The sequence below is a fragment of the Desmodus rotundus genome, chromosome 2, assembly GCF_022682495.2.
Source record: "Desmodus rotundus isolate HL8 chromosome 2, HLdesRot8A.1, whole genome shotgun sequence".
Taxonomy (NCBI): Eukaryota; Metazoa; Chordata; class Mammalia; order Chiroptera; family Phyllostomidae; genus Desmodus; species Desmodus rotundus.
The window spans coordinates 208,637,128-208,664,804 of NC_071388.1; the positions used below are offsets into that span (position 1 = coordinate 208,637,128).

General features: G+C 64.1%; 1 protein-coding gene across 12 annotated transcripts in view; it reads right to left on the bottom strand.

Annotated features, from left to right (window-relative positions):
• Positions 1-1,045: 1,045 nt before the first annotated feature.
• Positions 1,046-27,677, bottom strand: part of KIF1A (kinesin family member 1A) — a 65,657-nt gene continuing 39,025 nt past the window's right edge. For 6 of the 12 annotated variants that reach the window (XM_053919321.1, XM_053919314.1, XM_053919319.1 and 3 more), the window contains 23 exons: positions 23,872-23,990; positions 22,218-22,303; positions 21,565-21,703; positions 21,309-21,480; positions 21,115-21,205; positions 19,774-19,892; positions 19,572-19,627; positions 18,731-18,839; positions 18,385-18,451; positions 18,193-18,277; positions 16,674-16,779; positions 14,485-14,511; positions 9,939-10,053; positions 9,027-9,160; positions 8,366-8,427; positions 7,853-7,998; positions 7,239-7,439; positions 6,787-6,864; positions 6,353-6,483; positions 5,334-5,486; positions 4,669-4,861; positions 4,461-4,579; positions 1,046-4,193 (listed from right to left, as the gene is read on the bottom strand). In XM_053919321.1, the coding sequence (XP_053775296.1) occupies positions 4,151-4,193; positions 4,461-4,579; positions 4,669-4,861; positions 5,334-5,486; positions 6,353-6,483; positions 6,787-6,864; positions 7,239-7,439; positions 7,853-7,998; positions 8,366-8,427; positions 9,027-9,160; positions 9,939-10,053; positions 14,485-14,511; positions 16,674-16,779; positions 18,193-18,277; positions 18,385-18,451; positions 18,731-18,839; positions 19,572-19,627; positions 19,774-19,892; positions 21,115-21,205; positions 21,309-21,480; positions 21,565-21,703; positions 22,218-22,303; positions 23,872-23,990 (2,551 nt within the window). In that variant the 3' untranslated portion in view covers positions 1,046-4,150. The remainder of the gene's footprint in view (positions 4,194-4,460; positions 4,580-4,668; positions 4,862-5,333; positions 5,487-6,352; positions 6,484-6,786; positions 6,865-7,238; positions 7,440-7,852; positions 7,999-8,365; positions 8,428-9,026; positions 9,161-9,938; positions 10,054-14,484; positions 14,512-16,673; positions 16,780-18,192; positions 18,278-18,384; positions 18,452-18,730; positions 18,840-19,571; positions 19,628-19,773; positions 19,893-21,114; positions 21,206-21,308; positions 21,481-21,564; positions 21,704-22,217; positions 22,304-23,871; positions 23,991-27,677) is intronic. The other 6 variants (XM_053919315.1, XM_053919322.1, XM_053919316.1 and 3 more) reach the window with 1 other exon arrangement.

Consider the following 27,677-nt stretch of genomic DNA (forward strand, 5'->3'; position numbering starts at 1 on the left):
TCATGGGCCCTGGGGGGTCATCGAATGCTTTTACCTCTTCAGGGAGACGGGAATCCGCCAGAGGGCCCTCACATCTCTTCGCCGATGCCCCTCCCTCCGGATTTTATGTTTGGAGTTGGTTGTCCTCCGCCTGCTTCCTGAGTCGTGAGGATTCTTTGCCCACTCTGGATGCGGTCCTCCTTCAGTCACGCGTCATCAGTGTGCCACGTCCCCCTCCCCCGTTCCTCCGCAGCGTCTGTCAAACGTTAGGGCTGTTTTCTGACGACGTCTATTTTTTCTTTCTTCTTTCACAGATCGGGGTTTTGTTTCCTACGGAATCTTTCTCTACCTCTAGGGTCACAGTCTTTCTCCCAGAAGTTCTACAGCCTTTGAATCATTTACACCTATGAGCAACTTTGAGTTCATCTTGAATATGACCTCAGGTGTATTTTTTCATATAGATGTTCCAAACTTTTTAAAAACATTGCCCTTTCTTCGTTAAACTGCTTTTTAAAAAAAACGTTAATTTTAGAAGTTATCCGAAGGGACAGTGACATATGTCTCCATCCATGTACAGCCCTGGGAATTTAGAACATGTGTAGGTTTATGGCACCAGCACCGTCATGAGGGGGCAAAGCTGTGCTGCCACCCAGAAAGCGCTCGGGCCACGCCCCCGACCACAATCCCTGGGGACCACTAGTGTGTTCTCCTACACCACCCCGGTCTCTTTGAGGCTGTCGTGTAAGGGGGGCCTGCACAGGGCCCCCTTCGGAGATGGGCTCTTTCAGTCAGCTAAGGGCCCATGCGAATCCCTCGGAGTGGTGGACGAGATGGCCCAGCCTCTCACCTGCTGAAAGACGTGGGCGGCAGCCAGGTGCAGAGGGAGGTGGGCAGGCACTCCCACGATCCACACCCTCTGTACCTCCCACCCCAAGGCTCACCGCCCCCACGTTGCCCCAGGGGAGGCAGGTGCTGTCCTTGGCAGTGCGCACCACCTGGCCCGCGACCATTCTCAGCTCCACCGACAACGCCGTGCGCAGACAGACAGGAGAGACCCGCAGGCTGGTGCTGCGTAAGGAGCTGCATTTATTTCTTAGCTGGACACACACTGCACAGGGCCTAGGGCCTAAAACTCGGTTCAGGACGTCAGGGAGCTGGGGCCACTACATCGGGGTGGAGATCACGGAGCAGGGACCAGGGCGTGCCACACAACCACGCAGGTGCAAGCCACAGGGGACCTCAGGGGACAGGCAGCCACAGGGCAGGCAGGCCCAGGAAGAAGCCACAGCCTGCTGTTCGGAGGAGCAGCATGGCCACCCCGATCACGCCTCCCCAGCACTTACCCACACCCGCCCCCAGGGCCGAGGGCCTGGGTGTGTGCCTGTGTGCGCGTGTGTGTGGTGGTGAAAGGAGCATCGCCACATCATGAGTGATTCTTCAGGGCGGGAGGCTTTGCCACTTACGAGCATCCCAGAAGCCCCTAGAAGCGGGATGGGCCACTAGAGCCCACATTCCCCTCCCTAGAACTACCCACCCCCACCCGGGACAGAGAGCCCACAGCGGACGAGGACAGCCGTCCCTCAAATAAAACAGGGCTGCAGCCAGAGGGGCACCCAGCATTTGAACCAAACCGTCTGAGAGGTGGCTTTCTGGACCCCTCCCCCTTCTCCACTCAGCAGAAGCAGCAGCCTCAGCCCGGCCTGACTTTGCTCTCTGCACCCCACAGGGGAGGACCTTCAGGGGCTTCCGATCAGCCTCCCTGTCACAGATGAGGAAACTGAGTCCCAGTTTGTTGGACGACTTGTCCCAGCTGATATGACACATGGGGAGTTTTGGGCATGGAGACCAGGCTTCCTGCCTCTGCACGCGTTTCCTGTCCCGAAACTCTGGGTGTTCCGGCTCCCGCCCAGGCCCTCCCAGGGCAGCAGGCCGGCGAAGGCGCACCAGGCAGTCCGCACCTGGCTCTGAGTCACAGCCAAGATGGGTCCAGGCCAAAACCAAGCCCTCCCCGGGGCCTCCATGGCTGTGGAGGCTCCGGAACTTGGGAGCCTCCATGGCTGTGGAGGCTCCGGAACATGGTTCCCAGGAACCCTCCAGGGGGCCCCTTCCCTCAGCCCCGCTCACACAACAGGCACTCTGCAGGCTGGCTGGCCTCAGGCACCTGTGTGCGGGGGCGAAGTCCTCAGGCTGGCTGACCTGAGGGGGCTGGGGCTGGGCTCTCGGGAACCTGACCGTCTTGGAACAAGGTGCCACCCCTGCCTCTCCTCCCTGCCACAGGGCTGTCATATAAGCCAGAATGAGTCCTTATCCCCGCCTACCACCTCCAGGAACACCTGCGGAGGGCACCCTAGGCCTGTTTCTGGAGAATGCTTGAGTTCAGCTCAGAAAGCGACCCTTGCCTGGGACCTCCCAGGACAGCAGCCGAGCCTGCGCTCCACCCGGCGTCGTCCTGGGCCCCGACTGACTGGTGGGTGTCTCCAGGAGGAGGGCCGCCAGGGCCCGGGACAAGAGGGTGGCAGGGAGCCACAGGGGCCGCCCTGCACTGCGCCCGAGTGCAGGCTCAGAAAGGCGCTGCCAGACTCCAGCAGCGCACGTTGGCCGGTGGGCACGGACAAGGATGCCGCCGCGGCCTGAGCCACCTTCCCGAGGAAAACCCCAACTGGAACCTTGTCATCGGATGGGAGCCAACACCTCTCAACCCCAGGGGAGGGATGCTGGGGACAGTCTGGTCTCCGGCCCAAACCGTGAGAACATCCTCGTGTCATGTCAGCGCCACCACGTGGGACAGCGTGGGGTCTCAGAGCCACTGGTTTCAGGCTGAGCTGGAGTCCGCCCAGCCAGGTGGAGGGCAGGTGTCTGTGAACTGTGCCCAGCTGGGTGGGCAGGGGGCTGGATGGTGCCAGAAGTGCCATGGACAGCAAGGCTGGGCATGCACCTGGGGCCAGATGACACGGCTCTGGGCCGGCCACAGTGGGGACAGTTTTACAGTTTCGTTTTGTTTTTGAGCTAAAAAGGTGCCAGATGTGCCTTTGGTTGTGGGAATAGGTCACAGACCCTCCAGGGCCCCCTGGCTTCTCTGATGGGTTTGACACCTAGGCAGGACTCGCGGCCTGACTCTGCGCTGGGCTGATTCCTACCTCAGGCACGGGGCCTGCCAAGGGGACCAAGTGGACATTGTAACAAGGCTGGAACAATCAAGGGCAGAGCCTCCTATCGGAAGGGGGAGCCCAGCGCCAGGTGCCCTCACCTGACCCTGTGGCATCCGACTGCCCCTTCCAGGAGCTCTCTTCTCTGGGGGTGAAGGGGGAGTCCGGACCTTCTCCCCGGGAGCAGTCCTGCACTCTCTCCACTTCTCACAGCAGCTAGAAAGGCTGCGTCATAAGCCCCTCGCTGCCTGGACCATCACCCCGGACAACCTGTAACCCCACCTGGACACAGGACACCACGTGGGATGCGGGCCTTTCTCCCAGGCCTCCCAGGACAGCCCCCTGCCGGCCCCCCCATCTCCCACACGCTCCCGCTGGCTGTCGTGCAAGTAAGATGTGGGCTGTACCTCCTGCTAGAAGTGACGCGCCCCTTCTGTGCTGTGTGGATGTCAGGTGGCAGGGCCCCGACACAGGCACCGCCCCCAGGGCGAGGGCCTGCCCCCGAGGTGCCAGCCTCCCTGCGGTCTTCCGAGGTGGCTGCCCAGCCTGTCTGTCCCCTAAGAGGCTTGGGGGATGTGTGTGGGGACAAGCGGGAAGGGTTCCTCTGAACCCTACAGGTCGTTAGAAATAAATACTTATAAATAGAACACAGTCTTAGAGTTGATCTCTGAGTGGACTGTCCCCGTGTCGCTAACTACTGTATATTAGTTATAAGTCTGTCTATGCTTAAAAAAATATTAGAATGTCAGCGATGCCCCTGACTGGGGCCCTCCGGCCCCCCCAGCGTCAAAGAGCCCCCCCTCAGGGCACATCTCAGAGAAGAAATGACAACAGATGAGTTTCCGCTGGAGCACAACAGGGCGGTCCGTCGGGACAGGTGGTACAGCGCAGCCCCCCGGCCAGCGCAGCGTCCCTGGGTGGGGGGCATGGTTGGCTGGTGGTGGGGAGGGCTGGGGGAGAAGACAGACGGATGGCGAGGGGCAGTCTGGGCCTGCTGGGTATCGGGAGGGTGGGGCGTCTTCTGCTCAGACCCTCATCTGGGCAGCCCTCCTTCTGGAGAGCTTGGAGCTGTGGGAGGGTTGGGGAAGGAGACAGAGGTCGGGGTGGGGGGTGTCAGGCAGAGGGGAAGCCACAGCCGCCCCCCCGCCACTCGATGGCCCGGGCCCTCTGGTGTCTCCTGTCACCGTGACCCCTGTAAGTCGCAGATGGGGGGGCTGCCAGTCCCTACAGGAACAGTGCCCCCCAGCCGCACTGAAGGCCTTGGGGTGCCCCCAGGCATGCCCCCTCCCTGTGCCCAGCGGAGGCGGGATCCCCGCGCAGGTCCAAGGCGCGTACCGTATGGTCCCGGCCAGTAGGGGGTTGAACGCGTACAGCCAGTCGTGCATGTCCTTGTCACTGCTCGCCTGCAGCAGGATGCCGCGGTGCTCCGTGCACACCGCGAAGGTGTGGGGTGTCTGCAGGGCACCACCGGGTGAGCGGGTGCCGCCCTGCCCCCCACCCCCAGCCCCACCCCCGCACCGGGGCACCCCCGCTGTGGCCGCACCTTGAGCATGGCCTGCTGGTCCTCGCTGTACTCCACCTGGGCGGCGGAGAGGTTGAGCACGAACCGCTCCACGGCGTCCTTGTCGCTGTTGTACATGTAGGCATAGGGCCGCCGCACCACCACGAAGCGCTTGGCCCAGCCAGCCGTGTGTGGCTCCAAGAAGTGCAGGTACCCCTTCTTGGAGACGATGGGGCTGCGGGGACGGGGACGCCTGTTCACTTGAGCCCACCCGGCAGCCAGTGGAGGGCCCCCCTGCCCCGGCCACGCCACCACGACAGAGGTCAGAACATGGGCCTCTGAGAGGGAGAGCCATGCCCGGTGCAGCAGGACCCCCACCCGGGAGGCCGGAGACCACAGCCCCCGCCCTGTCTCTGAGCCCCAGTCCCTGGCTGTAAGATGGAGAAGCTTTAAAAAAGCTGAAGCTGCCCCAACCTGCCCCACGACCACAACTAGCCCCCGGAGCGTCTTGGGGCCGCCAGGGCCCATGGACAGGGGCACAGTGGCCACACTGGTCACCTGCAGACACATGACAAGCGTCTTTCTGCAGAGCTCCACTCTGCATCCCTGGCCTGGGTCCTGGCTCTGACCTACGTCCTGCCCAGGTCAGGGGACGGGCTGGCTGGCGGCGCCCCAGCAGAGCCCGTCGGGGGCAGCACCCTGCGCACCTGACCCGGATCTCTTGGATGTCAGGAACCAGCAGGCGCTGGGGCTCCTTGTCCGCTTCCGTGGCCCGGGCAGGGGATGGGCTCTTCTTGGAATCCGCCACCGGCACGGGCTCCGGCTCTGGGCTGGCGGGCCGGGAGCTGGGCTGGGGGGTCCTGGGAGAGGGGAGAGTGAAGCTGCTGCACTCCTGCCGGGAGGCCCTCCGCTGGGCCAGGGACCAGCCCCCAGGGCTCCCCAGCAGAGCGTCCTGTGGGCCCTCTAGCTGCCTGCCCGCCGCACCCACCGTCTGGTCCACCCGCCTGATTCCAGGGTTGTGCTGGGGGCACTGCAAGGGATTCAACATCCTTCTCCCGTGGCGCCTTCTGCCCCTCCCCTGTCACCCCCACAAAGGTGGCTGCAGCGACCGTCATCTCCAAAATCGAGCTGAAGTTGGCCCAACACTCTCAGGGGCCATCTGTGCAGAGGGAGCCACTGGCCCCTGGAATCTTGAGACCTAAGTGACTGACCCGGGGGCCAGGAGGCCTGTCTCAGAACGGGCGCCACGGGGCGCAATGCCATTTTTTAAGTTTTAAGAAGAAAATTCAGAAACGTGGGAGGATTTTAAAATCGGATGCTCAGAGGCAGGTGGTTAGCAGTGTTGGGGGGGGGTCTCTTCCCAGCACTGCCCGGCTGCCCTGGTCCTCGTTTGCAGGGCCAGCTCACTCCGCGCTTCCCTATGCTCTGTTCCCTGGGTGTCCTCACTATTTCACGAGTGCTGCCCATGACAGGGTGTCTTGTTTGGGGCTGCTCTGACCCCTTCCTGCTTGGACTCACGGCTGACAAAGTGTAGGCTTCAGCAGAAACGGGCCCAGAAAGAAGGTTAGGACGCCACGTTTGTACCGGGCTGCTGGGCAGGTACAGGGCAGGCCCGCCGGGATCTGGGTGTCCATCCCGAGTCACCAGCCCTCTGTGCCCCGGCACAGCCATTGTCAGCGGTCGGCTCGTGGCACCGGATGCTGCTGGGGAGCTTGAGCTCACTCACCTCAGGTCAGTGGCTCCGGCTCCGTATCGCCCTTCGACCAGAGAGGGGCAGGTGGAGGAGGGGGTGAGCGTGGCCGCCCCCAGAGGGGACACAGACGGGTCCCGCAGCAGGGTGACAGACATCTCAGAGAGCTGCGGAGGGGAGCAAGTCTTTTGCAGGGGACACAGGGAGGGGACAGTCTCTGGATCCTCAGGGTAGGGACACCCATGCAGTGGCTGATTCCTGCCCCTTGGCTGGCACTTCAACTCCTGTTTAGGGCACCCCTTCCCGTCCAGCCCCTCGCAGCCCCACCAGGGACTCGTGGGTGCAGGGACCCAAAGAGCAGTGAGGACCACACTGGGTGGGGGTGGGAAGGTGTGGCTGAGCCCAGACTTCAGGACGCGCGGCCCGAGGGCTGTGGGGACACGTGTGGGGCTGTGAGCCAGGGCGCCCACCTTGCCCTCGCTGGCGCTGACGCAGACGTGGCTGTACGTGTGCTCCCGGTTGAACGTGTGTGTGAGGAGGCGCAGGCACTGTGGGGACAGCGAAGGCCTGGTCAGGGGCCTCCTGGGACCCCAACAATATGGCAACTGGCCGAGGGGCCTGGCATTGCAGGTCAAGGTGGCCAGCACCTCCAGGCCTCCAAGAAGATGGAGTCAGCTGGGGAAGCCTTCTCACGGGCCCCCGGCCACAGGAAGGGCTGGGATGGGGGTGGTGAGCTCCCCATCAATTCAGGTATTCAAGACAGGGAATGCCACTTTGGGGAGGATGCTGTAAAGACCCCCAAATTCTAGTGTGGGTACAGTGGGGGCAGCAGGTAAGGGGACCCCATCGATAGATGCCCCTCCTCCTGGCTCCCAGGCCTGACAGGAGCCTACACAGACAAGGCCAGGTACCAGGGCCCTACCTTGACGGCCAGCTCCCGCTGCCTCTCATCAGGCGCCTCCAGGGGTGACGGTCGGCCGTCGGCCGAGAGCGGGGAGGAGGCGCCAGACGAGCTCCGGGACTCAGCATCCTCGCTGGAAGCCGGGGACAGAGTCTCGGGGACGGGCCGCTGGGTGGTCTCCAGCTTCTCTCGCAGCAGCAGGTAGTGCCTGGTCTTCTCCACCTGCACATGGGAGCCAGGCGGCCTCACCCGCTGCGCTTGCGCGGTCGGGCGGTGGGGGCAGGGGTGCCGCGGCCAGCGTCTCACTGAGCCCCCACCTGCACCCTGCAGCCAACACAGCACCCAGACTCCGTCCTGGCCTTGCACGCAGCGTGTGCTGGCCGAGAGCAGGTGGACACAGGCACTCCGATACCAGCTTCCTGGGGGGCCCGAGCGTGGGCATGCCATCCACGGTGGCTGGACACTGGTCCCCTGACTCAAGCCGCACACCCCCTTCTCTCTCTGGCCACTCTCTGCCAGCCGACAGCCCTCGGCGGTCAGGTCGACAGTGAGCCTGCCTGGTCAGTGATGGTGGCGAGTGTCCCACGCTCTGTCCACCGTGGCCTGGGACCCCAGGGCCCCCGGCACAGACTCACCTCCTGCAAGAGGCTCAGCTTCTCCAGCTCCCACTGGTGGTCCAGGATGAGGCTGTCACTGCGGGGCCTCCAGCCGGCCAGGTTCTCCTCGCCCCGCACGTAGGCCACAGACGTGTCCAGCACCCGCCGGCGCCGCCGCTGCATGCCTGCACAGGGGTGCCCGTCCAGCCACACCCCGGCCTGTGATTGTGCCCCTGGCCCCGCCGCCCGCCCTCGGTCCTGCCCGGCCTGCAGAGCCACGCCGAGTCCACCCACAGGAAGTCATCCAGCACTGCATCCCATGGGGGTCACGGCTGTGACCTTCTGCCTGCCCTCCCTTCGCTGGGTCTCTCCCCTCGCTGTCCCCAGCCCCTCAGAACAACCCCAGAGGCCTCACCGGGAAAGGACCTCCAAGTGGCAGTTAGCTGAGGTCATCTGGAATGACTCAGAGACCCCAGGTGATGCGCCTCAAAGTGCCACACTCGCCCGCCCCCCCCGCCACCAGCTGCCGCAGAGAGCAGGGTGGATGCCTACCTGGGCTGCCCGCATCGGCCACGTGGCACAGGCTGAGCTCATACACGCCCGTCACACGGTTGCTGTGGGAGCAGCGGGGCACTGTCACCAGGTCCAGCCCATCCATGTGGGGCAGCTGGGTGTCAGGTCCCCACACTGCAGCTCTACACAGACCGGTCCCACCCCCAATCCTCTGTCCTCCAGAACCGCCGCTCCCTCCAAGGGCAGCCCCCCACCCCTCACAGAGCCCCCTCACAGCCAGCCCAAGGCAACTGAGTCCTGACCCCACACTCCCTCCTCCCGCTGTGCCCGGAGTTGCCCGGACACAGGAGTCTGCAACCCAGAGCAGGAGGGAACATGGGGGCAAGGATGGTCCTTGCGTCTGGTGTCCGGCCCTCAGGGCGCCCACCCAGCCTGGCCCCCACATTTACCCAGCCTCTCTCCCCTGATGGCAGATCCCCGTGGCCCCCTGGGAGGAAGGTCAGCTGGTGCTGGGGGAGCAGTGTGGCTCCCCAACATCCCCACCATCAGGATGAGTGAGAAGGGCCGAGAGCAGGGGCCCAGCCAGGGCGGCCAAGCCGGGCTCTCACGCAGGCCGGTCTGTGCCCCAGCGCCCCTTGAGCAAGCTGGTCAGCCCTGGTAACCAGGACGCCCCGCCTACCCCACCCACCCTGCAGCTCACCTCTCAGAGGCCCGCAGGCTCCCGCTGCCGAACAGGTTGCGGATGGAGCGGGAGGCAGGCAGCTTGGCGTCCCGAGAGTAGAAGACCATGCAGAAGTCCTTGGTGATCACGGCCGGCTGAGCACAGTTCTCCATCTGTGGGGGCCGGGTGGGGGGCAGAGGGCTGAGGCACAGGGGCCCCCTTACTGGCCCCCACCACAGCCAAGGCCTTCCCGGCCCCGATGTGGCCCCAGACCCAGGCAGCAGAAAGTCTCTGCTCCCCACTGGAGCCACCCGCAGACAGAGGCAGCGGCCCTGCCTCCCAGGGCTGCTGAGGGCCGGTTTCTGTGTGGGGACCCCAAGGGTCCCAGACACAGGTTTCTCCATCTCAGGCCTCAGCTGCCTCAGCGTGAAATCGGGGACACACTGAACAAAGCGTTTGTGAGAAGTGCCCACGTCCATTCTTTGTTTTCCTGAAGCTCAGCCATAACCACTGACAAAGCTGAGGGCACCAGGCCCTTGTCCAGGCAGAGCCCCACGTCACAGGTCAAGTGACCAGGCTCTGAGGGGAAGCCTTGCCTTCAACCCCACCACCGACCCCAAACTTCCACATGAGATTCCTGGCTACTGCACCTGCTAGAAATGCCCACACTCCCAGCCTATTCCTGTGCCTCAGACCCTGGCCTGGAACATAGATGCAATGTCTGGTGGGGCTGCAGCCACCTCACAATGCTGAGGATGAACCCACACAGTGAAGTCGGCAGAGAGGGTGGGCTGAGCACTGCCTTCAGAGTGCAGGGTGTGACGAGGACTTGGGAAGGCAGCGGGGCCACCTGGGCTTGTGCAGGGCTCCCTTCACCCTCCTGCCCTGGACAAACAGCTAAGGTTCGGGCTTGGGGCAGGGGTTGGTGGCACCCAGGCAGAGGGGTCTTGCCTCAATGTAAGCAGAGAGGGTCATGTAGATCTTCTCTCGGTACGGGGTGACACGGTTCAGCAGGAGAGAGTTGTGCATGGAGCTGTCCCACGCAGCCTCAAACTGGTAAAAGGTCCTGGGAGGGAGCAGAGAGGAGGTAAGATAATGACATGCAAGCTGCTGTCAGGTGGGGCAGGGACATGCAGAAGGACAGACGGACAGAGACGTGTGGGCAACCCGCCGGGAGTGCCGCTGGGGCCACAGGTCTGGAGGCCCGGGTGGCGGTGTCCGGGAAGGACCGGCCCTTCCTTACTCAGGACTGGGGGGAGGGGACAGAGATGCCACCGGCAGGGTGAGCCCAGCTGTCACCTCCACTGTGGATGGATGGTGTCATGCGGTAACCCACAGCTCTCACGCTGAGGGGCAGGGAGGGTGGAGAGGAGAGAAGGCGAGAAGAAAGGGAGGGGCATGGGGACAGGAAGGAAGCCTCGTCTGAGTGAGGAGGCACCACGGTCTCTCCTTGGACCCTAAGGAGCCTGCCCGGGTTTGCAAAACCCTCCAGGGCCCGTCTCCTCTGTCACCAACTCGGCCCCTGGGGAGGATGGGCCCCTGGGGAGGATGCTGGGAGTGGAAACCAGGAGGCTGATGGCAGATAGCTCTGCCTGCTGCCCACTGCGGCCAGGCTGTGCACTCAGGTGGAGCAGGCAGGGTCGCTCCTCCTGCAACCATCGCCAACCAGGAAAGGTAATGAGCAGAGCCTGAGCCAGGGGCCAGCGAACCCCCCGAGGTGGGGGCCTCTCGGGCCATCGATGGCAGAGCCCCTGAGCTTTGCCTGCACACCGTCGGTGGGGAATGGGCCTCCGTCCCCCTGCGGCCACCCTGTGTGCCCCGGGCAGTGCTGCCAGCGCCCTGCCTCGCCCACTTTCCTTCCCGGCATCCTCACAGAGACACAGCTGAGAGACACATCGACACAACAGCGGGGCGGTGGCACGGGCCGCACAGCCTGGCCCAGCAGTGCGGAAGGTGTCCAGGGGACCGGGCTGCGAGGGGCGGAGACAGGGCTGTGGCTGCCCGTCTTCGGTGGCACAGCCCAGGGTCGCAGGGAAGCAGTGGGATGGGGTGGGACACACGTCATTGAGGACAAAGATCCAGAGGAAGGGATGTGAGAACAGTGGAGTGACAGACGGACAGAGCACAGGGAGATGTCAGAGGAGAAAGGAACTTGAAAAGCAGAAGAGGGTGGACCAAGCGGGTGCAGAAGAGACGTGAGCTGTACCTAGTGTCATTTCCGAATGAAACGCTAAAGGCAAGGCAGGCAGGACACACACACACACACACAGAAGAGATTCACGTGTCAGAACTAGCGCCATCACCCACCCGGCACAAGCTCCCAGACACGGGCGACACGCCACTCTAAGCCCCACCCACAGCGCTTGCCAGGAGGGCCTCAGGTCTGTTCCCGGCAGGACCAGGTGGGCACCCCTGAAGCTGTGACCAAGACCTAGAGGGATGCCATTCACCCCAGGGGCCCCCGAACACCCAGGCTCTGTGGGGACAGGCCTGCAGGCAAAGCCAGAGGCCCCGTGCAGCCCGGCCTGGCACAGATGTCCCCAGACCACCCAGCTCCAAATGCCATGTCCCAGCCTCCCCAACCCTGCCTCCGGCCTGTCAGCAGACACCTCTCCCTGCCTCACAGAGATGCCCGGCAGGTTGGCCTGGGGCCCCAGCAGCCCATGTTAGCATCACTGCCATGGCCTCTTGTCCCCCTGGGGCACTGAGTGAGGCCCAGCCCCGGAGGCCAGGATGGGTGCCCGGCTGGACACTGGGCCTGAGAGGCAAGCCCACCTATACACAAGGCCCCTCAGAGGCCCCCTGTTGGGCTAGGATGAGGCTTTACCCTGGTCAGATGCTGGTGACCTAGAATGTCTTGTAAACCCTGACTTTGGTGGGTCTCCCACGTGGGGTTGGGTTGGGGGGCCCTCCTGGGCCTTTTATTGCCCATCCCCCTGGCGCCAAGAAGGCCAGTTGGACTGGGTCCAACCCGGTACAGCCACGACATTGCCCCCAGCCCCACACCACCTCCTGCAGACCAGCCCTCGGCCCATAGCCAGCCATGGCTTCACAGACCACAGGGGCCAGACCTGGAGCACCGTGCCCGAGGCCTCTGCCGGGGGGGGTCTCACCCAGACCCCAAGTGAGAGCATATGGTGGCAGGTGTGCGCAGAGTGGGGTGAATGGCAGAGCGGCAGCCACACCGGGCACAGCGTGGGGACTGCGGACGGGTGCCCCTCGGTCAGGAACAGACCCAGAGCGGCTGAGAGGGTGTGGCTGGGAGGCCAGGGAGGCCACACCAGGACCCCTATGAGTGGTACGGGTCTTCACAGCCTCCCTGGGCAGCAGGCCACCCTGGAAGGGGCCCTCCCCACAGCACCCCTGGCTCTGCCCACCGCAGCACGCAGCCCATCCCCCAGAGAGAGCTGCCAGGAGAGACATGCCGCCCAGACGCGAGGCCCCGGGCCTGCATGCCCATGCCACGTGGGGGCTTGTTAGGCACGCGGAGTCCAGGCCCTGTCCCAGGACCCTCTCCCCGCCCACCAGGAGCAGGGTCTCAGCAAGATCCCATGTCCAGGTCCGTCCTGGGGACACTGGAGCATCACCAGACTGGGCTACCGATTTGGGGAAATCAGGCCCCACACCTGGTGGGATGGGGTGGGGGGCACCACGGGCCACCAGGCTCTTCCACCACACCACAGCACCGGAAAGGGTCCCATGGACCCTTTTGCTCTGGGCAGGAGTGTGCACCCTGGGGGAGCTGATGGAACAGGGCAGGGGGCTTGAACCCAGTGCGATGAAGCCCCCTCCTCTGCTCCCCTCCTGGGCCCTGCCCAGGGGGCTCTGCCCGTGTGTGAGAGACCCTGGCACCCTAACGCGGCCCCTTAGGCAAAATGGAGCCATTTGTATAAAAACATGCTTTTGCTCAGAGGCGATGCCTTTTAAATCAAAAAGGAGTATTTTTCACAAAATACTAACTGGCCACTGCCGACAACCCCACGGCTCAGATTCCCAGTCACGCTTGCGAGTCCCGTGTCCCCGAGCTGAGAGTTTTCATGTGTCATGCTGTTTAATCTCGCTGCCTCAGGCGGGGACTGATGCTGTCCCCACCATGAGCAGCAAGGAGAACAAGGTTCTGGAAGGTTCTGCCCCTTGTGAACACTCGCACAGCCAGGCAAGGTCACATTCAGGCAGACTCAGCCCAGTCGGTGTGGCCCCCAGCCCCTGCTCCAGATGTCTGGAACAAGACCTTCCCTGACCACCCCCGCCATCCGCTCGTCCCCAGAACCACCCAGTACAGTGACTCCTGCCTGTGAAGGAGGCTCGAGCCTGACGTTGGGGGCCCTGACCTTCTGAGGACAGGGAGATAGCCTGGCAGGTGTGGCACCTCGGCCTTCCGGGCCCACTTCCAGACTGGCCAGTGGACCGCCTCCTCCAGCAAGCCCTCCTGACTTCCTGGGAGAGGTGGGCCCCACTCCAGGCCCTGCAGGGCTACGCCCCCTCCTCTGCAGCCACCACCACTGCTGCGTCACCAGGCTGGTGTCCCTGGGGAGGGCCTGTCACATCCTTTGTCACTGAACAGGTGCACGTGTGTGCACATCCTCGGGGACACCCCAGCAGGGACACTTCACAGTGACCATCTGGCCAGACCTGTCACAGCTGGGGTCTGACGAGAACACAGCCTCAAGTGGTCCTGCTGCGTCTGCCTCCCCCCCGCCCTGCCCCGACCTCGAACATGCGCACTGGAGGCCGACCTGACGCCCACGTCCTCTCTGAAGACGGCTGACCACAGGGCACCCCCCAGGACCACTGCACGGAGCTCTGGCCACATCCACAGGGACTTAGAAGGTGATGGCCTTGACCCTCCCAGACACAGTCTGGACTGGGGACTGAGGCTGTCTACCCCCAGGGGCCTCGACTGGATTTGGCAGGGAGTCGAGGTGCCTAGCACAGGAACCTGTGTCTCCAGGGCATTTGGACCTGGGACCGCCTGAGTGAGTCCGGAGCCTGACTGCTTTAACCCCACCTCCTTCCTAAAGAGTGTGAAGCGGCCACAGCAGGCAGGGGCTCATGCCTGGGGGAGGGGGGGCAGAGGTGGAGGTTGGCAGGGTGGCTCCTGTCTGCCCCTCCCTCCCTCCCTCTTTCCTCTGCCACCTTTCCAGGATCCTGGCCGGCCAGCCTGTGTGCGGGGCACCTGCTGCCCTCCGGCAGGGAGAGGCTGGGGAGGCGCGGGGCGGACGAGGCTGGGGCGGGGGAGTGGGAGCCAGCCAGTGTCTACGGGAGGGCAGCCAACTACCAAAGCAGCAAAATCAAGAGTGGAGCCGGAGGGACTCAGCCAGGGAGGCAAAGAAGCAACAAAAAAAGTCAAGGTGTTCCAAGGAAATGAACTGAAGGAGATGAGGAAGCGAGAGGGAGAGGTGCCCAGTGTAGAGGGACCCAGAGAGCAGAGATGGAGTCTCAGGGCTGGGGTGGGGGCAGGGGGAGGCTAAAAGGAAACCGAGGGCACAAATGATACCTAGGCATGTCCGAATCAAGAAACTGCCTGCAAAACACAAATGGTCACAGGTTAGTGCGGCGCTGGGGCAGTGGGGGCAGGGCAGCGGCAGCAGCAGCAGAGGAACAAGGGGGGGCTTCGCAGAGAGAAGCCGGCAGGCCCACTCTGAGCTGGGAGGCTGCAAAGCATGGGGCCTCAAGCGAGCGGGGAGGCGAGGCTGTGGCAAAGCGTGTGGGCAGCCCGAGGCCTGAGCCAGGCCTGGGGTCGCTGAGCCTCAGCATCTGAGGGGGGAGCAGGGCTTCACCCATCAAGGGGCTCCGAGCACGTCAGCCAGGGTCACGGAAGAAGAAGGGCCTGAGGAGGGGCCTGCTGGTCTGGCCAGCCACCCCTCAGCTACGCCTCACAGCGGCCCCTGCCTGGGGCCACCCGCTGAGGAGGGTCCCCAGCCTTTTCCAGGGCAGGCAGGAGACGGCGCTGCACCAGACAGGCCAAACCAAGCATGGGGCCTGTGTGTCAACGGCCTATGCCTTCCTCTATGCTCGGACCAGGGCCCTGGGGCCACCTCACCCCTACAGCCCCCAGGGTGCAGGGCTGACACCCACCAGTGACGGGTCCAGGGGCCTCCAGGGTGGGAGGCCCGAGGTCCAGTCAGGAGCCGCAGCCTCCTAAGCCAAGGGCCGAGGCCCCCAGCAGCCAGAAGACCCGCAAACAGCCCTCAGTGCAGGGCGGGAGGCCCAGCAGGCAACATGTCCACCCCTTACCTTTGCCCCCCACTTGCTTCCTGCCCCGAGGATCTAGGAGTTGCCAGTGGCTGGGAGAAAGCTGAGGTCGACCCCCTGGGCCCAAAGCGTCACTCCACATGGCACACAGACCCCTCCCAGGGACACATGCCCTCCTGGGAGTCCCTTGTCCAGGGCCCAGGTCAGGTGGCCCACATCCCTGCAGGCGGCCCCCTGTGAGGATGGGCGCTGAGCCTTTGCTGCCAGGTCCCTGGGTTCTTTCTCACAGTGACAGGCCCACCCCTGTCGGCCGCCCCTTCCCACTACCCCAGGTGAAGCCCCAGCCTGCCTGTCACGGCACTACGTCCATGTGAGAACACCCCCAAGACTCTACCCCCTCTGGACAAGACTGCAGGGTGGGTTCCTTCTGGATGGTTCCAGGGTAGGGCTGGAACCAAAGCCTTATCTGCCTCTGTTGGGTTCTCTGCCCCACACCCACCAAGTTGCCCTCCTGAGGGATGGTCCCTTCAAGGCCCCTCTCAGGATGACTGGGCCCCAGAGTCAGAAGAGTGGGAGGTGACTCCCCCAGGACCCTCATCCTTACAGATACTGGCTCTCTTGGGACGTGGGCCCTGCACCCTGCACACACACGCAACCCCAGCCACAGGGGAGACACCCACAGCTCGAGCGCCAAGGGTTAGGCAGGTGGAGCCCTTGGGAGTGGCTTGTCGGGGCCTAGAGCATCCTGCTCAGCCCCCCACAGCCTGGATGGCAGCCCCTCAGACACAGCTGAGCCCGCGGACGCCCCCCAGGGCACACTCAGCAGTGGCAGTCGTGAGCCCCCAGCACCTCCTTGGCCCCCTTGGCTCCAGTGTCTCCCCTACATCCCTCCTGCCCTGGCTGGTTTGTCCCTGGGGCCTCCAGCGCTTGTCACTGCCCCAGATGCTAGGACTGCCCAGGGTATGAGACCTCGACCACTTCCTGGGAGTTTGGAAAGGGCTAGCGCAGTGACGAAGAGTGACCGGTGGGCACACCACCACCCGGGATGCTGGCCTGGGATGCTGGCCACCAACCCAGTGTGCCCCTGGACCACCTCCGGGACCCTGACTGGTTCCCCGCCAGAGGTCACAGCATCACGGTTGGGAGATAGGGGACGCTTGTCCACCCATGGTCTGTGCTGCCCACCCACCCATGCAACTCCGTGGACAGGACCCAGCTCATCCCCACAACTGACCCCCAGCCCCTCTGCCAGGCAAACGAACGAAGGAAAATGCACAGATATGCACCCAGGGACTTTGAGGCCCAGCCTCCCTCCCTGCTTCTGGTCCCTCAGGAGTCACTAAGGAGGTCTAGAAGCTTCGGGACCAGACACCCCAGCCTGTGAGTCTGGGCCTGACATGTCCTAGCCATCACCCCCCACCTCAGGGTCTCGACCCAGCCAGACTCATTGCCAGGGACTTAGGAACAGAGCCCACAGCCCAGGGAACTCACCGGTCATCCTGGGCTGGGTGGATGTACCCGGACGAGAGGATGTTGAGAGACAAGATGTTGGGGTCGATTAGGGACTCATCCGTTTCTGGAGTGTTCCGGATGCGACCTACAGCAAAGGCGATGGGACCGCGTCACTTCCAGGAAGGCAGGTAGGGCTGCTGGGCCCCTGCTCACCACCTCTGCCTGGGCTCAACTTCTGAACTGAGGCCTGTTGAGGAACTGGCCCCACTCAGGGCCCCCGGCAAAGAGCAACACGGCGGCGGACAGGGAGGCCGGCGTGGCGGCTGCAGCCAGCCTGCGGCCATCAGTCAGGGCCCGGGCGCGGCTCTACCATCTTCCCTCTCGCAGACTAAGCTCCGAGTCCCTTCCTTTCTCTCTCTCCCTGTGCCCTACAGATTCCAATCGCTCAGCCCAAAATACACTGGCCCACCTACCTGCTGGAAAAGGAAATGTTAGCAAGATGAGAAGGAGAAAATGTTCCCTCTTCTCATTACACTTTAAGGAAAAAAGGAGGAAAAGAAACACTGCCCGTGGCACCAAACGCTCCTGCAAGGGGCAGTCCCCGCAGAGCCCCTAAGCTGCCGCCCGCACGGGGTGGCGCTCTGTCGGCAGAAGGCACCAGATCCACTGAGTCGGGGCCCTGCTTGGGGCCCCACTCATCACTTCGGCTCTGGCGGTGACAGTGACATTGACTCCTCTGCTCCTTCAGGACGGTCACATCCCTGCCGCTGCCTCTCAGAGACCTCCACATGCCCCAGGACTCAGCCACAGTCACGCCCAGGGCGGGGAAGGGGGGTGGCCTCCTGCTGATGGCACACGGGAGTGGACAGAATGTCCATGCCCCTGAGTGGACACTGGGAAGAGCCACCCTTTACAGGAGGCAAAGGAAATGTCTCCAGTAGGCCAAGTTCACAGCGTGACATCACGGGAGAAGCCTGGTGGGGGCCCTGCATCGGTTGAAATATGTGCGGCAGCCCTGACCCCCGGCACTCCCCACAGTGACCTTCCAGAGAGAAGAGCCTAAGTGGCGGGTGTGATCGCCGAGACGCAGTAACACCGGGACAGGAGGCCCTAGTCTGATCTGACTGTCCTGTGGGAAGAGGCCGCAGGAAGGCGAAGGACCACCATGACGCCTCTGTGAGCTGTGGAGCATCACAAGTGCCCACCGACCCCCAGAAGCTACAAAAGGCAAGGAGGGGAGGGAGCGTGGCCACCAGCCGACCCCTGGGTCTCAGACTGCTGCCTCCAGAGCTGCGAGAGGAGAAATCTCCGGCGTGTAAGCCACCCAGCGTGCGGCCCTGTGCTGGCGGCCCCAGCAAGTGGCCCTGTTTGGAATCATCCCTGCGGCCCCGGCTCTCCTTTGCAGGGGAGAGATGGAGGCCCAGAGAGGTTGGGTGACTTGGCTGTCATCACACAGCAGTAAGGGCAGACCTGTGGGTAGAACTCAGGAGGCAATCGTTCCATGTTCTTCCCACCGACCCGGCTCCAGCCCCCATGGCCGACCCCAACCCTCACTCACCCACGACCAGCTCGCGCACTTCCTTCCAGCGGATGTGGCTGCCCGTCTCGTGCAGCAGCGTCACGGTTATCCGTCGCTGGATGCCCTGCCGAGATCCAGGAGAGAGGACATGGTTGGGCGGTCAGGGAGCCTGGGGGCCAGTGGGGCAGGGGAGGGGGCACAAGGTGGGCTGGGGAAGAGAGGGTCTCGCACCTGGTGGAGCAGGAAGGTCCCCATGCACGGCATGCCGCCGCGGTGGTCCACCACTGCAGGGATGTAACTGGAGAAAGAGGGAGGGGGAGTGTGAGGCTGGGGTTGGACGCCCTCCTGCCACACACGGTGCTGCCACGGGGCCCCCAGAGTGGAAGGGGTGAGTTAGGAAAAAGTCAGTGACTCCTGCTGGTGAAGATGGGGTGGCCAGTCCATGGAGACCAGAGTCAGCAGGGACAGGAGCTCACCTTATGCCACCTCAGCCAGCCCCAAGCCCTTTCTGCTCCCCACCACAGCCCTCGGGGACCCCCCAGCCCTCCCACCCGGCACACTGGGCAGGGGGACGCACTCGCCATCGGCCTCCAGCTCGCAGATCTCGAAGTGGACCAGCAGGTCATACTTGCAGTGGCGTGGCCCGGGGCAGGGCCTCGTCAGCGTGCTGAGCTTGGTGGCCGGCACTGGGGGACAGGAGAAAAGCACAGGCTGATGGAAGACCAGACCCGCCGTGTGCCGAGGGCTCCCTCGAGGAGGGTGCGGGGTGGGAGGCACCGAAAAGGCAGTGAGGGCACCTCACTCCAAGGAAAACAGCCAGCAGCCCCCACCCCACGCCCCAGGACATGCCTGTTTTGGGCACAGGCAGGCCCAGCATGACTGGCTCAGGATCCGGTGTGAGCACCCGCTTCTCCTTGCCCAGGGGAGGAGCGCGTGGCCACACGCCCTTGATGAGAGGGTGGTGGCTGGAGACCCCACGGAACCAGCAGGATCACGCTTGCCCAGAGGCCCGCAGCCCACCGGGAACCCCTGCTCCATTACACGGGCCACAGCCCGCGGTACCTGGCCGAGCACCACGTTCAGGCATAGACAAGTCCCGCCCCCAGGGCCTGACAAATGGGCTAAGTTGGCCCCCAGCCCCTCCCTGCCTTCTCTGAGCCCCCACACTTCTTTTGTCAGCTCTAGGGACCCCCCGGGGCACAGGGCAGGCACCGCTTGATATCACCTGGCCACTCTGCCTGCAGAGGGTAAAGGACACCCCTCTGAGGTGTCTTTCTCTGCCTGTACCTTGTGCCCAGTATGGAGCCCCTTACTCCATGGGGACCACCTGAGGTTGGGTGGGTGCAGGGCGGCCCCAGAGCCTGGGTACACAAGGCCCACACTGACACCCCAGGCTGGCACCCCGGAGCCCAGCCTACCTGGCTTGGACAGCGGCATGACCCGTGGGAAGTGGCGGCGCGAGGGCCTCAGGGGGCTGTGGAGGAAGTGGTGCTGACATGAGGCAGCCACACAGGTGGTGTCCACAGGGGCCTTGTCTGGAGCCGGAACCCGCCCGCCTGCCTCCCTCCCCCAGGCCCGGACCCGCCTGCAAGCCCCGAGACCAGGGGACAGGTTGGGGACCTGAGCACGTCCTTGCAGAGCGGTGGGAACGGGCGCTGCTGGTAGTGGCCGAAGACCTCGAACACGATGGGCTGGCTCTTGATGTACTCAATGAAGGACCTGGTCACCTCCACTGCAATCTGGTGGGCAAGCAGGGGGCAGTTGGAGGGCAGCGCTGGCCCTCTGCCCACGACAGGGACGATGCTCGTCGCCCAGGCCCCTACAGCCCCGCCTTCCCTCTGTCACCCACCCCATGGACAGCACTGGGTGGGCAGCCTTTGCCTCTGTTCCCAGGACAGAGGAGGCTGGACCACAGGGCATGGCTGCCCTTTCAGAACACAGAGCTTGACGAGGTGACTGAGGTGACTGAGGTGACCAGGCTGCCCGTGGGGGCTGGTCTGACCTCTGAACCTGCCCACTCACCAAGAGTTAGGGGTCAAACTGTGTCCCCCCTGACCCAGCACCTATATTTAGAAACAAGGTCTTTACAGAGGTCATCGAGTTAGAATGAGGGCGTTTGTGTGGCCCTAACCCAAATTGACCGGGGACTGGATCCTTGTGCAAAGGGATGTCGGGGCACCGAGGAAGCAGGCACAGTGGGGAGGCCCTGTGAGGACACAGGGCAGAGACAGCGGGACATGCGTCAAGGACAGGACTGGGACAGCACTGCCCTCGGCCTCGAGCACCCTTGTGATACCCTGACCCCGGGCTCTGCCCCTCTGGACCTGGGAGGCAGTGACTTCCAGGGGAGCCCTGAAGAGTGTACACCCTTCGGGCCTGCCTCATTCTCCAGCTCAGAAGCCACTGCGTGCTCCCTGTCACGGGAGGGCCAGGATGGGCCAGTCTGCCACACCACACACCACCAGAGATCACACCACAAACCTGGACACCGGGCGGCTAGGGTCAAACTCCTGGGCTTGGCCTCTGGGTCCTTGCCACAAGGAGCAGCCTCCACTGCCTGGGGACCCTGCTCCCTGACGCTCTCCTGACTCCTGGCTCAGATGCTCCCCAGCCTGGAGCCCTTCTGACTCTCCCTGACCATCCTGAGGCCGCCTCTTCCCTTACCACGCAGGCTGCCGCGCCCAGACCGAGGCCGCCCCAGACACTTGAAGTCCAGGGTGCCTGAGTCTCCCTGTCGGGGGCTCTCTGACTTACTGCCCCCACCCCAGTCTTCCACCCACCAAACGCCCGCCTGGTGCCAGAGGCCCTGCATCCTCACGCCCGAGCCATGTCCAGCACCCTCTGGCACCCAGAAGAGGGAGGAGGAGCCATGGAGAGATGGGTGTGTGTTTCAGGGAGGCCGCACCGAGCCAGACCCTGGAGGACCCTGCAGTGGGTGGGCGGAGGGCTCTGAGGACGTACATTCTGGACGTGGTAGAAGCCGAGTGGGGGGCCCCGCCCCGTGTTCTTCAGGGGCTCCGTGGAGAAGGCCTCGTCGTGGCGATGGATGAAGCTGCAAAGTGGGAGGACGTGCTTGGCTGGGTCCCTGGGACACCGCCAGGCGTTGCGTGGAGCCCGCCCGCCCACAGGGCCCATCCAGGTGGGCTGAGGCTCACTTGAACTGGCAGAAGATGTCGGCATACTCCGCGGAGATGCTGGACGCCTGCAGGACAGTCACGCGGAAGGTGAAGGTGCTGCCCAGGCGCAGGTGGTCCAGGGCGGCGTCCAGGGGCCCGTCCAGGGCGGCCTTCTCGGGGCTGTCGAGCAGCAGGCCTTCTGGAGGCAGCGCTGTGGGGAGCCCAGGGCACAGGGAGGTGGCAGGACCCGGGGGGCTGCGGGGCCGAGGGACCCCCGCGCACCCCCGGGACCTACCCGAGCAGGTGTTGTTGTTGACCTCATCGGCAGAGGGCCCCGAGTCCGTGCCCTGGCCCTGGCCTTCCACGATGCGCAGCTCTTCCTGGGAGGTCCCGGAGCGCGACATGCCCCCCGCCTGGCAGCATTCCGACTGGAACTGCACGGGGCGGGGGCCTGAGTTGCAGAGAGCTGGCTTCGGCTGGGGGGGCCCTGCGCTGGCCAGAACCAGAACCCGGCAGGGCCTTCACGGACAGATCTGCCCCTGGGTGGGCAGGTGCCCTCCCCCCTACACCGGCCTCAGGTTCCCAGGCTGTCACGGCCCACACTGACTCCACAGTGGGAAATGATGTCAGCTCTGCCCCCGCCCAGGACCCTCCCTCAGCCCCTCCTCTCTGGGGGCTTGGCTCTCCGGGTCCTCGCCCGGTTCCCAGGCCAGGTGCCCACACAGCCTCCTGGCGCCCCTCTCCACCTTTGCCCTTTGCCCCTCCTGTGCATTCCCAACGCCGCCCAGCCCCTGTGAGAGAGGCAGAGTTGTGGGGGAGGGGGCAGACACTCTGCCCTGGGCTCGAGGTGTCGCTCGGGCACCGAGGTTCAGGACAGGGTGGCAGGTGGCCAGTGGGGGTGGAACAGAAAAGAGCCTGAGGACAGAGAAAGAGCCGCTTGCCCAGTACCTTCTCGAAATGCTGGTCATCAAAGGAGATTCTGGCAGTTCCCGACTGGCGGACACCCGAGCCATAATCTGGGGCCTCTTCATCGGCTGCCACAGGACCGAGCAGATGGTCAGGGCCCAGCTTGTCCCCAGGGGTTGTGGCAGAGCCCGCCCCACCAGGTCCTCCTGGTTTCACTGTGAAATAGCACCTGTCCCTCTGCCACCACCCTCGCAAAGCCAACACGACCCCCGACCTGGACACAGCTCCTCACACACTCTCACACCCCTTTCCTTCTCAGAAGCCAGTGGCTTCCCACTGGACTTGGGACAAAACCCAGACCCTTTTCCTGTTGCTCGAAGGACCCTGAGACCTGGCTTCTACTGGTGTCCCTGAGCCCCAGCTTCAGCCACTCTGGTTAGCTGTCACCCCAGGAGGCCTTGCAAACCGGGGGGTCTGCCCTTCTGTTTGGGGGTGCCGACACCTGAGCTCTCCAGCCTCGCTGCCTGTGGGTGCGGTGCTCTGCCCCGCCACTGCCCCGGCCAGCCCGGGGCCATGCATAGCGGGGACAGGGCTCCGTGCAGGGAGATCAGTGGGGCTGACCCCAGCCGTGGCCGGGGGTGGGGACAGGTGTGACTGCTGTGACCACTGAGGCAGGGTTCCCTGTTCTGTTTATTTTTTAAGTTCCTTCTCTTCCACCAGGACCACTAGGCAGCGAATGTCAGGCGTGGCCCAAATACAGGCAGCGTCACCCTATAAAGCAGCCTCCTCAGTGGGACCCCACTCAACTGGGACAGAACCTGCCAGGAAGAATGAAGGAGGACCACTCAGCCTGCAGGGATAGGGTCCCCTTGAGGAGTGATGATGGCACCGGATACTCCCAGCATCCCTGCCCTCTGTCCCTCCCCAGTGGCATCCTCGCTCCCACCCCTGGCTCCCCCTTCTCTGCAGGGACCCTGGAGGGGGGGTGGTTTACGTGGCTGGGAGGGGTTGTAAAGAGGAAGGGCCCAGGCATGGGAGGGAGGAGTGACCATCACAGCAGGAGCCCCAGCCCCAGGTTGGCCACTCAGGCTCTGAGCCTGTGATCTGGAATCATCTTTCACACCCTGAATGAACTTCAGTAGGAAGTCCAAGCTGGATTAATAGGGGAACAAACCAGGCTGGGAGCCCAGGCAAGAGGAGGGTTAGTGGGAGGCATCCTCCTCTGTAGCGATGGGCTGCAGGGGAGTGAGGGTGTGCAGCCCCCCGGGACTGAAGCCAAGGGATCCAAAGGACAGGTTCCCTGGACAGAGGGAGGCTCTGAGGGCCACTGTAGGTGGGTTGGGGAAGCCAGTCCTGGGGCTGAGAGACAACGAAGGGCGAGCTAGGAGAGCTCCTGGCTCTGCCCTGGGCTGGGGTATCTGTGTATGCCTGGGGCTGCCTGAGGGGAGGGAGATGCCCTGAGCCAGAACAGGCTCGACATCCCTGGGCTTGCCCTGCCCTGGTGGCCCTGGTCACCCTGGGAGAGTCTGGGAGGCCAGAGCCAGGAGCTGGGCATCGGGGCTTCTCCTGGAGTTCCCACCTGGGACCAGCAGCAGGGGAGGGCCCTGGGTGAGGCTGGCTGCACGCTGACCACTGTGTGAGGCCCACAGAGGCCCACCACCCAGGGCCCCTACCTGTGACACAGCCTGGCACACACCTGAGATGGCCTGGACGGCCACGCGGAGGAAGCCCTTCACCTCGCCCTTCTCGCTGACAATGGCCACGCGGTGCACCAGGGGCACAGGGTACAGCAGGTTGCTCAGGTACACGAAGGCCCTGGGGGAGGAGAGGCCACGGTCAGGGCCGGCCCCGTGTGCCTGCGAGCGGCGGTGGCAACAACGCGGCCGAGCTCACGACACAACACCGCGAAGCAGAGCGTGGGGGCCGGGCAGCAGGCGACGACGAGGGTGAGGACAGGCGGGGGACGATGGCAGGCGGAGGTGCTCAGAGGACGTAGTGGGAGGAGGAGGCGGCGGCGAGGCCGTGCACAGGGAACAGAGGCGTGGTCAGCGGGCACGGGTGCAGCGTGGGCCACAACTGCTGACTGACGAGGGAGCAGCTGAGGGGTTCAGCCTGCTTCAAGGAGGAGGACCTGGGGACCTGGCCACGCTGCACTACGACGCTGGCACTAATGCTCTGGAGTCCCCCAACACCTGCCCACTCCCAGCGGCCCCTGACGCTTGAGGGCCAGATACTGGAATAGGTCTCAAGATTCCTTCCGGTGGGTGGGAGCTCCGCAGTGTCAGCCAAGATGGGACCAGCCCCAGCCCAGTGCTCAGGGAGGGCTGGCTGAACGGACACCCCCGGGCCCCATGGTGACACCTGCTGTGCCCCCACCCACTGCTCACAGAGTGCACAGAGCCCTCCCTTCCCCCAGCAGTGCCAGCTGGAGCCAGGACAGGTTGGACCGAGTCACCCAAAGTCCCCCAGCTTGTCTGTGTGCAGGGGTGGCACAATCAGCCAGGAGGACAGACAAGACCTAGAACACCCGGTGTTGCCCTGGGTGGGTGGGGGCTGACATGGAGAAGTCTCCCCTGTTGTTCACAGGCACCCTGGCACAGGGAAGGTCTGCCCACGTGAGCCCTGGGGCACAGCCCCGCCCCGTACACTCCAGCACAGGACCCTGCCTCCCGTGGAGCCCACGGCAGCTACTGCTCCAGCCCAGAGGCGCAAACGTCTATAACCCTGAGCTCTCGTGGGGTCTGGGGGGAGGGGCCCACTGGGGGAGGGGCAGGTTTTGACACAGGAGGGAGGGAGGTGTTGGGGAGGAGGTCCCCAGGAGGGGTGCAGGAGGCCCAGCCCCCACAGGGAAGAGGGGCAGACAACGGCTGCAGCAGCAGCAGGGTGGGGGCGCAGAGATGGGAGAAGGGAAGGTGGAGCCTGCTGGGCAGGTGGGTGCTGGCCCCCAGGTGCATGTTCACAGAGCAGGACACAGTGGGGAGGGGTTGGGGGGTGTCACCTGTCACCCTGCCTCTCCCTCAGCTGCTCCAGGGTCCGACAGCACCTGAGCTGAGCTGCTGGACTTGTGTCACACTGCGACCCAGGACACCGCGCTGGACGCTGCTGTGACAGTGGACAGACGAGGCTGTGCTGGGTACCCTGACTCCAGGGCCTGGTGCCCCCTGAGGTGGGGCTGCTGATCTTGACCCTCTCCTTGCCAGCCCTTCCCCAGCAGGTCAAACACCTGAGCACCATCCACTCTCATCTTCCAAACACATCAGTTGTATCTCAAAAGCCTCTGAAGTCCCTTGGCGGGTCCATTACCACTAGCCACCCTTCTGTCCCTTGCAGCCCCCTCAACACCTGAGGAGACTTGGGGTGCACATTGGACTCCACCCTCAGAGACATCCAAGCTCCTTGCTTCACCCAGCCCAGCTGCCTAGCCCCCATTCCAGCCCCACAGGCCCTCCGTCCATCCCTAGCCCTGGCCACAAGGGGAAACTGAGGCCCAAAGAGTGGTAGCCCCTCGCAGGGTGTCTACCAGGAGGGGACTGGATGGGGAAGACAGGTGGGCCACTCCCAGCCCCTGCCTGGGGATGGGGACAGTGGTGGCCTTCCCTCTCGGGCACCTAGGCACCCAGGCAAGGGCCTTTGCTTGTAATTGGGCGGGGGCAGGAGAGAGCACTGCCATGGGGTGGAGGGGGAAATGGAGGAAGCCAGGGATGCAGGCTGAGGGGCCAGTGCGAACCCCACTCTGCACTCCTCTGCTAGGCCCATTCAGTCCCACCACACTGGTGAGGGCTAAGGGGACCAGGGAGGACAGCCTGTTACTTCAGGGCCCCCAAGTCCCACCCAGCTCTCCAGCCCCACCTACCACGGGGCAGGGCCCACTGCAAAAATCTGGGTGTTGGAGGCAGAGACACTGAGGAGGCTCCCAGGAGCCCCAGGCGCTCACTGAGGGGCTCACAGCCTGCCAGCTCCCACCTGCACTCTGCAGGGAACCGTGGGAGGGCCTTTGTGTGGTCTGGGCAAGGGTACGAGGGTCCTTCATTCTTCATTAGTACAGCCCCAAGGAAGGAGGAGTTAAGGGCTGTCCAGGGCCCCCAGCCAGTGGGGAGAGCCGTGATCAGTGCCACTCAAAGCCCCTGGCCAGCCCAGGGCTGGCTCCGGCAGGCCCCGGTTTCCCCAAGGCTCAGGTCGTGCCCTTGGCAGCCTGGGCTCACCAGGGGCCAGTCCCGGGACGCTCCACATCCAGTGCGGGCGGTGCGCCCACACCTCCTGGACGCTAAGATGCCCACTCCTCACACATCAGCACCAAAATGGGCGGGACCAACCTGCAGCCCCATTGGTGCACAAAGCATGTCCGGGACCCACAGATCCGGCTGCCGTGCTGGGGCCGGATCCAGAGAAGGCAGAGGACGCTGCGCCGGTGCAGCGTCCTCCTAATCCCAGTCCACTCAGAGACGGTGACAGGCACATTCCGTCAGAAGGGACCACTGGGGCCCAGAAGCCACTGCACCAGCCTTGAGGGACTGCAAGACCCTACACCCTGTACAGAGCCACCCCGATCAACAGCACCAGGACGTGAGGGGGCAGAACACACAGACCTTAGCACAGCCGCCATGGGGTCAGAACAGCCCCCGGGGGGCCCTGCCCACACATGGGCAGGAGGGGCAGCTCTCAGCCCCGCCAGCAAAGATTCAGGCTGTGCAGCCTGGGGCGCAGAGTGCATCCCACTGAGGTTCGGCCTCGTCAGCCCGGAGGGCAGAGTGGACACGAGTCAGGTCGGCATTTTCCCTCCCTCGGGCAGTGTCCTCTCCTCCCTCACCCAGTCCCCCCTTCCTGGGACCTGTCAGCCCCTTGCCCTCCTCTGTGAGGCTCCCCTGCACCCAACTCCTGAAAGTGGTGGTCCAGGCACAAAGGATTATGGAGGAGAGCAGTACCTCTGCCTGGTCAGCCCGCCCCCCCCCCCCCAGTTAACCCAGCACCCCAGACTGCCAGTGGCAGAGGCCCCTGGGGGCAAACCCTGGGCCTGACGCAGGAGGCCCATGCGGGGGGGCCATCCACAGAGGTTAGCGCACCTTGAAGCAGGCTGAACCCGCCCAGAGACAGGAGGTGCAGAGGCGCAGAGCCAGAGCCCTGTGGCGGGAGGGAGGAGGCAGCGCTGACCGCGAGATTGGTGAGGTGCAAAGACGCATGCTGGGCCAGGAAAGCCTTTCCAAAGGGAGACGAGAGTGGGCACCCCAATTTTGCTTAAGCTTTGGAGAGAGAGCCAGCAGCTACCGGAAGGATTAAAGGAAACCAAAGCCGGTCCTTCTTAAGGCCCGGGCCTGCACAGCTGCTGAGCGGGGGAAGCCAATTCTTGCCAAAAGAAAAGATCAGGACATTTCCAAAAGAAGCCCCTGGCAGGTCGCCCGCGGGCAGGGCCGGCCTCTGGTGGGTGACTTTGCTTTGGTTTGGTTGTTTCGTGACATCGCAGGTCCACAGAGGGAGGTGTCGGAAGGACCCAGCTCTTTCCAGCTG